The 9,091-nt window shown below is 43.6% G+C and overlaps 1 protein-coding gene across 3 annotated transcripts in view; it reads left to right on the top strand.

The window, feature by feature from the left end:
- The first annotated feature begins 1,673 nt into the window (after positions 1–1,673).
- LOC116463631 (disintegrin and metalloproteinase domain-containing protein 10) overlaps positions 1,674–9,091 on the top strand; it is a 158,683-nt gene continuing 151,265 nt past the window's right edge. Inside the window, exon 1 of one of the 3 annotated variants that reach the window (XM_032146816.2) lies at positions 1,674–2,012. In XM_032146816.2, the coding sequence (XP_032002707.1) occupies positions 1,958–2,012 (55 nt within the window). In that variant the 5' untranslated portion in view covers positions 1,674–1,957. Of the gene's footprint in view, positions 2,013–2,656; positions 2,699–2,936; positions 3,055–9,091 lie in introns of those variants that run through there. The other 2 variants (XM_032146817.2, XM_058434761.1) reach the window with 2 other exon arrangements.

Here is a 9,091-nt window from a genome sequence, read left to right as displayed (position 1 = left end):
AAATAAAAATATCATTTGTTGACAACACTACCACAAGAGATTAGTAAAAAGCACAGGTGATATGCGATGTAATGTCTGCAGGTAACTATTTCCTAAGACTGAATATTTTAATGAAGGAAAAAAAAAAAAATTCGTGAGATTCTGCCATCCTCTGATGATTCCATGTATCTCATTATAAATGGATACAATTATGATGGTTTTGAAACGTCCGTTTTTGAGCTTATTAATGTTGCAGCAAAACTAGAATCATTCATTTCTCAAACTGAGAATTAAAGAAGACTCTTACGGCCAGGCTCGGTGGCTCCCACCTGTAATCCCAGCACTTTGGGAGGCTGGCGGGCGGATCACCTGAGGTTGGGAGTTCGAGATCAGCCTAACCAACATGGTGAGACCCCTGTCTCTATTAAAAATACAAAAAATTTGCTGGGCGTGGTGGCGCATGCCTGTAATCTCAGCAACTTGGGAGGCTGAGTCAGGAGAATCGCTTGAACCTGGGAGGCAGAGGTTGCGGTGAGTCGAACTCACACCATTGCACCCCAGCCTGGGCAATGAGAGCGAAACTTCGTTTCAAAAAAAAAAAATACTCTTGATTTATGTTAATGGTAATAAATGGTATAAAATATACAGGTAACAGTATAGGAATTTCAGTGTATTATAGTATCAATAACATTAAGGCTGAGCGCAGTGGCTCACGCCTGTAATCCCAGCACTTGTGGGAGGCCGAGGCGGGAGGATCGCTTGAGTTGGAGGTTGCAGTGAGCTATGATCACACCACTACACTTCAGCCCGGCGAGACAGCGGAGACCTTGTCTTTAGAAAGCAAAACAAAACAATTTACACACACACACACACACACACACTCCCTAATTCAGCCTACTCAAGCACGATACCAAGTAGATGAAGAATGTCTAATTAAATGGCCATAAAAACTCCTAGTTCATGACATGCAAGTTTAAAGAATCAAAATGAGTTACGAGAAAACAAACACAAGCTTTAAGAAGTTGGGGAGAAGATGTGCGTGGATTCGCTTCAGAGATGTGACAGAGAGAGAAAAGAGGACATTTTCTGGACTGGAGATTCACGACCGTCTGGTTCAGGCTGCATGCTTTTGCAAAGGCTAAAGCCTTAGTCTGTGACATAAATTTGTAAAGAGCTCGGAAAATTACATCTCGGACATGGTGTCTTTTCTTTCTGCTGCTTGAAGGTTTTTGCATTTATGTTCCCATCACTGGGGCAGCTGCCGCTATAATTACTGCTTGTTGGGACTTTTTGTTTACTTGGTAGCTGTGGTGCACCAGGAGAGGCAGAAAAAGAAGAAAGAAAACCTCTGTTACTTGTGACGTTAAGAAGTGGAAAGCAGCCCCGCTTACATCTTCCACGGTCCATTTTAGCCCAAGGGAAGGTCCTCAGTAGCTCTAACACGTAGCGGAGCACTACCTCCGCGTAGGAGCGCTCCCGCCCCGGGGCGGGACCGGGACAAACCCCGCCTCCCAAGCCCAATCCCAGCTCTCCGCCGGCGGACAGGAAGCGGCGGCGGGCCTAGCAGCACGGGAACCGTCCCCCGCGCGCATGCGCGCGCCCCTGAAGCGCCTGGGGGACGGGTAGGGGCGGGAGGTAGGGGCGCGGCTCCGCGTGCCAGTTGGGTGCCCGCGCGTCACGTGGTGAAGAAGGAGGCGGAGGTCTGAGTTTCGAGGAGGGGGGAGAGAAGAGGGAAAGAGCAGGGGAAGGAAAGCGGGGAAGGGAGGAAGGAAACGAACGAGGGGGAGGGAGGTCCCTGTTTTGGAGGATCTAGGAGCTTTGCCGGCCCCTGAAGTGGAGCGAGAGGGAGGTGCTTCGCCGTTTCTCCTGCCAGGGGAGGTCCCGGCTTCCCGTGGAGGCTCCGGACCAAGCCCCTTCAGCTTCTCCCTCCGGATCGATGTGCTGCTGTTAACCCGTGAGGAGGCAGCGGCAGCGGAAGATGGTGTTGCTGAGAGTGTTAATTCTGCTCCTCTCCTGGGCGGCGGGGATGGGAGGTGAGGCACGACTGCGAGCGCCGGGGGCGCCGCGAGCACGGCGGAGCGGCGGCCGGGCCGAGCGGAGCCCAGTCGCTCCTCGCGGCGTGCGCGTCAGTCAGCCCAGCCGGCCAGCGGCGCCACTCTGGCGGGCCGCGCTCCCCGCTCCCTATTGTCCCCCGCGCCCCGACCGCTTTCCCTTCGGTGGCGGGCCGAGGAGGCTCCCAAGCCTCCGGCGAGGCCTTCCCCGCTCCCCCCACCGCCCTGGCGGCCGGGGAGGCGGGGGTCGCCTCCCAGAGAAGCGAAGTCGGGTCATCCGCGTCGCCTGGCGAGAGCGGTGGAACCCAGGCTGGTGGCTGCATCCCTCCAGTCTGCTCGGCGGGCGCCGGTGCAGGCAGTCGCAACGGGGCTGGCGGTCTTGCCGTCCTCGTTCAGCGCTCATCCTGCTCACCATTCCTCCCCCAGCCCCTGCCCGGTGGCGGATTCCGAAGTCCTCTCCGCCGCCGAGAGCCGCCGCGCAGACTCGTGGGAAGTTGTGTTGTTTGCGGCTGGGCTCGTGTATTGTTCTTTACCCGGCGCGCCGGTCCTGACCGACCCCATTCTGCAGAGGGGCCTCCCGTGGAGTGGCAGCAGTCATCACCCGCTTATCTGAGACTAGTGGCCTCGGTTCTTCCTGTGTCCTGTGTTTGGAGAGAGATCACAGGAGGGTGTGTTGGTGTTCATTGAAAACATTCTGTCGCCCAGGGGAAAGGGTTTGGTCGGGAGAAGGGTAAACATTTGGGGATGTTCTTTGATTTGTAGGCTGGATTGGGTCTCTTAGAGTAGAAGTTCGGTCCCTGGGTGACCCAACTTCAAGAGTTTCGTTAAACTCTCAGGTGAAGTAGATGTGCAGTGTAGTTAGTGGATTGTCAAAACAGTGCCCCCTCCCCCCTGCAAATGAAAGTTAAATTTGCTAAAAGCATGTCATTTCTTGTTTCGGGTTTTGAAGACAACGATTTTTATTTCCGGTGTATCCTAGGACCAGCTGCATCATTTTATTCTTGCGTAAAGTGCTTTATTTTAGGTAAGCTTTTTGACTTGCCCCAGAGTAAACTTAAAAACCTCAAAGTGTGCCTAAAAGCAACGATTGAAAAAATTTGAGGAATGCTTTGGATGAGTGTCTGTAGCCTTTAATAATTTAGAAAATATCTGACCATTTCATGTAATGCATTGTTTCTGTTTTTTTCTTTGCCACTTTGACTTATGACTGCAGGGCCAAGTGTATTTCTGTCTTGTATTCTACCGAGTCCGAGGGTGGTACTGCGTAGGCAGACTTCTGTTATAGTTTGTAGTGTTCATTTTTTTGTTACACGTTTTATTTTTTTCAATCCAATTCATCAGGCAAGATACACATTATAGATTAAGAGCTGATAATAGATGTTTAGTTTTAAAAAGGATTATGTGCAGGAGACCCTCTGTTAGAGGAGTCTTTTTCATCTGACATTTGTTATTTCTGTTCTAAACGTGGGTTTCAACAAATCGTTTTCCTATCTCTTTTCACTTTTTGTGATTAAATTCAGGAGTTAAGACACTGTTCTCTATAAGTTAATAAAAAGTAAGACAAACACATGAGGCACTTTACTGAGTAGTAGTATACTAAATGTTCTTTTAAAAATAATGAAAACAGTAGGAAACTGATGTAGTCTTATATTTGAAGAAAAAACAATTGAATAACATGTTTGTAGGTTAAAACTCTTATACAAAAATTTTCTAAACTCAGATTTCCAGAGTCCTTTATTGCATTAAGCATTGGTTAAAAGGCTAATTTTTGGTGTTTCTGTTAAGCAGAACTTTTTCAAAAAACATAAGACAAGTTTTATTAGTTTTGTTTTAAAATTAGTATCAAGATTCTAGCTTTTGGGTACTTGGAGATACTTGTAATTTTATTGTAACTATGGGGTATTTTTATCTACTAATTTGAGCTATTTTTGGTCACTTGTAAGATCTTTGTGTGATGATTTGTAGACTTCAGCACATTCAAATTGAATGTATTTGTTTTAGCGTATGAGAGAAAGGAGAAATTTGTGTAGATTAGAAGTTGTGGTGAAAATTTAACTTAAAGTATGAATCATTTTCAGGTAGTTGATAAATCCTTTTTGTTGCTTCCACCTCCCCAATTTGTCAGTCACTGTTGTGTGTGAAGTTTTTCTTGCTTCGTATATTACTAGGATGGGAAACTGGAAGGAAGAATTAAAGTGTTTAGAATCATAAAACATAAACTTTCCTATGGTGTCCATTTCCAGCACAGCCCCATCCTATGTTGTAGTTGTAGGAGCATACCATGTTTTTTTATTTTATTTTTTAAATTTAACTGGTGTGTTTGAGAGCACAAAAGGTATTTCAACTGTAGCAGTAAATTCCATAATGTTTTGGTTTGATGAAATCATACACGAAATGAACTTCAGAGTATGATATGTCTCTTATATTTAAAAATCTGGTGTAAGTGCTTAGCTTTGTACAATACTGCTCAATACAAATAAGTTTTCTGGAAACTTGACCAGAGCTTTAAAGGTAGTAGAGCTTAAGCAGTTAAACTTTCTCTTACTCTGAGTCAGAATCTGCCAGCAAATAAGAGCTTAATGAAAGAGACAGACTAATTTTGTCTTTATCCTTAAGGATCTCTGACTCTTCATCTTTTTAAAACTTCAGTTTGAGTCCAGTTAACTCCATCATCTTTTTTAAAAATTATTTTATTTTGTTTATTTATTTTAAAAAGTAGTGACGGGGTCTTAATATGTTGACCAGGCTGGTCTCAAACTCCTAGGCCCTAGCGACCCACCTACCTTGGCCTCCCAAAGTGCTGGGATTGCAAGTGTGAGCCACCCCGACTGGCCAATTCCTTGTCTTGTTAAGACATTTTTCTTAACGAGAAAAATTTACGGCCGGGCGTGGTGGCTCACACTTGTAATCTCAGCACTTTGGGAGGCCGAGGCGGGCGGATCACGAGGTCAGGAGATCGAGACCACAGTGAAACCCCGTCTCTACTAAAAAATACAAAAAAATTAGCCGGGTGTGGTGGCGGGCGCCTGTAGTCCCAGCTACTCGGAGAGGCTGAGGCAGGAGAATGGCGTGAACCCGGGAGGCGGAGCTTGCAGTGAGCCGAGATTGTGCCACTGCACTCCAGCCTGGGCGACAGAGCGAGACTCTGTCTCAAAAAAAAAAAAAAGAACAATTTACATATTACATATTACTAGGATGGGAAGCCAGAAGGAAGAATTAAAGTGTTTAGAATAATAAAACATAAACTTTCCTAATGGTGTCCATTTCCAGCACAGTCCCATCCTATGTTGTAGTTGTAGGAGGATATCATTGCCTACGTTAATGGTATTTTCTGTGTATATGTATACAGCCTCTCGCAGCAGGCATGGCAGGCACTTCTCTGATGTGCTTTTAGTAACTTGTTTAAGATCTTCAAGGATGTGTATTATCTGATCTCTTTAAAATTTTTCTAAGGACCTTAAGGGTTGTAGGGCTTGGGGCGAATGGAATATTTCCATGATGCCTTTTGTGTATCTAATACTCTGTTAGGAGTTTCACTTTTCAACAGTTATGAGAGAGGGGTGATATGCAGTTGAAGAAACAGACTTGGAAATATAATTTTTCTAGCATCATCCACCACTTAGTGGTGAATTAGACATTCAAACTCAAGCTGGTTTGACCTTAAACCCTAATAAGCTTTTTATCCACTGCCCCCTCATGCCTTTTTTGAAGGCGGCTTTCATACATTAGCTCAAAGGTGGCCTCTGGACTAAACTACCTTAGAGATATGTTTTATTCCCAGTATCTTTAAGTTTGAGCTAATGATTAACATTGAAAAATTGGGATATTTCTCAATGAAATTCATGGATTTCTGGATTTTCGGGGAAGACTTGGAAATCCGGATATTAGTGGGCTATATTCCTATTGTCCAGAGCTGAGCAGTAGGGCAGTCAGTAGCCGCCCTCTTTAAACTGGGTATGTGCTTACCGGTTACTGCAGTCCCCATCATTTCTGATGATATACCTGGCCTTTTTCACTCATTTTTGTTACCTGCCTGGGTACTGTGGGTATGTTCCCATCTCTGCCTCAGCTTTATCTTGTATAGATGGCTCCAACTTTTAAAAAATGTTTGACTGTGACTTCTTATCCAACTTTTAATATTTTTTTGCAATGTTTTTTCTATAGTCTTAAAAATTTGTTTAGAAAGAACATGGCATACACAATACTTTTTATTCAGCATTAGGTTATTAGATGTTTTTTAAAAAAACCTGTTTTTATAATAGTAACAGTTGGAAGGTCTTTAATATAGAATGATTGTTAACAGTCTCTCCACATTTCTTTATCTAAATGAGTAAATAGGAAACCATTCCTTTTTCTGCTGGGATGAGAACCACAGAAAAAATTAGTTGAGGGTCATATTAATAAAAACCAATTTAAGAATAAGATACAAACATAAACTCTGCTTTTGAAATTAAGGCAATGAAATGGAGGAACAATAACTTCAGCAATTAGCTACTTTTTCCTAACATCGTTGGCAGATCACTGGTTCAGATATGAGATGATGTCCATATAACAAACTCTGGGAATACACTTTTATTTTTCTGAGATGGAATCTCTCTCTGTCACCCAGGCTGGAGTGCAGTGGCACGATCTTGGCTCACTGCAACCTCTGCCTCCCAGGTTCAAGCGATTCTTCTGCCTCAGCCTCCAGAGTAGCTAGGACTACAGGTGTGCACCACCACGCCTGGCTAATTTTTGTATTTTTACTAGAGACTGGGTTTCACCATATTGGCCAGACTGGTGTCGAACTCCTGACTTCAGGTGATCTGCCCGCCTTGGCCTCCCAAAGTGCTGGGATTACAGGCATGAGCCACTGCGCCCCGCCGGGAATACACTTGTAAATTTTGTTGTTGTTGTTGTTGTTGTTGTTGTTGGTCTTGGTTAGAGATGAGGTCTCACTAGGTTGCCCAAGCTGGTCTTGAACTCTTGGCTTTAAGCAATTGTTCAATCCTGGCCTCCCAAAGTGCCGGGATTACAGGTGTAAGCCACTGCGCCTGGCCAGTTTTGGGTGTTTTTGATGGAAGTTTTTCTAAAATGTAGAAAATTTACTGTAGACACATTTACTATCTCCTTAAAATGGACTGAATTTAATCTTAAATGATTGAAGTTTAATATGGATAACCGTTGTTATTCTGGGTTCTATTGTAGTTTCTGTTTTTAATTTTTCCAGAAATGACTGAAATGGCCTGGCAGTTTATTATTTTTCTAAATTTATTCTAGATGATTGTGCATTTTATTCTTGGATCTAGTTGTAGCAATATTTCCAACTTTTTGGTTAGGTTTCTTTGCTTTCTTGTAAACCTTGAAGATGTCACCTTCTGATTAGTTGTTTCTAGTATGTTTTGTGTAGGAAAACTAAATAATTATACTTAAGAAACATGCTTGCATGTGAAATGAAATAAATAAATTCTAAATCTTCTATGGAATGAAGTACGTAGGCTTTAGGTAGTTTTTTCTTTCTCCCTGCCCCCCACCCCTACCCCTGGCCTTTCAATATGTATAGCTTGGCTTTGTAGAGTTTAGCATTGAGGTTGCCTGGCTCCTAACTTTCTGAACAGTTGGAATGATGTGGTACTAATGTGTTTTGCTGGTTACAGTTAGGCAGGGAAGAATGTAGAGAAAAAACTGATGAATAACCAGGAAGGTACAGCAAATAAAATGTATACTCATTTGGTTGCAGATAGATCATGTCCTAGAACTAAATCATGAGTACTCTGGTTTTATACTAATATACTAGATTATTGGTATTAAACATACTCTAAAATGTCCAACTATAATATTCTCTACAGGAATAGAAATTGTGAATTAAGAAAAAGTGTTGGCCAGACACAGTAGCTCACGCCTGTAATCCCAGCACTTTGGGAGGCCGAGGCAGGCAGATCACCTGAAAGGTCAGGAGTTCGAGACAAGCCTGCCCAGCATGGCGAAACCCCCTCTCTACTAAAGATACAAAAAATTAGCTGGGCGTGGTGGCGGGTGCCTGTAATCCCAGCTACTCAGGAAGCTGAGGCAGGAGAATCGCTTGAACCCGGGAGGTGGAGGTTGCAGTGAGCTGAGATAGTGCCACTGCACTCTATCCTGGGCGAAAAGAGTGAAACTCCGTCTCAAAAAAAAAAAAAAAAAGTATTTAAAGGAAAGTCGGTGAAAGGTAGATGACAGAGGCTCATGGTATTGTGCTGGTTTCTAGTAAGTAGCTGTGTTACAGTAACTGTGTTACCATTTTGGCGATTTTTACATTTATATAAAGTTAAATTTCTTGTCTGTCTTTAATTGTATTACATTATAACAGAAAAAAATTTGCTAAAGTTGGGGCATAGTTTTGGAAGGGTCTAGCTTAAAATATGGTCTATGTGGAGTGCTAGAAATGTAGTTCGTGTGGAGAAGGTTGAGGGCAAGGGCAGTCATTGGCCACTGCTGCCAACACAAAGTTTCAGTGAGAGGCCTATGTGGGAGAAATTGTGGATAGGAAAGGCTGCAGACAGAAAAACATATAGTGATTTCAAATCTGAACCCTCCCCCTGCCCCCTGCCCAGACCAAAATCACAGGGGCAGGCCTTCCAAATTGTAGGAATGATTTGCATTTTGTTTGATTTTTACACTGGCAGCTCTATGTGACATGCTGGGGTAAAGAGCCCCAGGTTTTTTTTTTGTTGTTTTGTTTGTTTTTGAGACAAGGTCTCATTCTGTTGCCCAGGCTGAAGTACAGTGGTGTGATGTCAGCTCACTGCAGCCTTGACCTCTGCAGCTCAAGCAGTTCTCCAACCTCAGCCTGTCCATAGCTGGGACCACAGGTATGCGCCACCATGCCTGGTTAATTTTTTGATTTTTTGGAGAGATGAGGTCTCACTATGTTGCCCAGGCTGTGTTGTTCTTTTCTAAAGGAGTAATTGATTTAGTTAATGATCGTTAATGATCTTCCAGGCAACCCTAAAAAGTCTGCTTGTTCTGAACAAAAATCTAGCAGTGGTAATTCTAACTAGCTGTTGATTTTTATATTAGGAAAAAGGAAGCAATGTTAAGGA

Source organism: Hylobates moloch, unplaced genomic scaffold, assembly GCF_009828535.3.
Source record: "Hylobates moloch isolate HMO894 unplaced genomic scaffold, HMol_V3 SCAFFOLD_45, whole genome shotgun sequence".
Lineage (NCBI taxonomy): Eukaryota > Metazoa > Chordata > Mammalia > Primates > Hylobatidae > Hylobates > Hylobates moloch.
The sequence above is the reverse complement of the archived record's forward strand: the minus strand, read 5'-3'. Positions and strand labels throughout refer to the sequence as shown.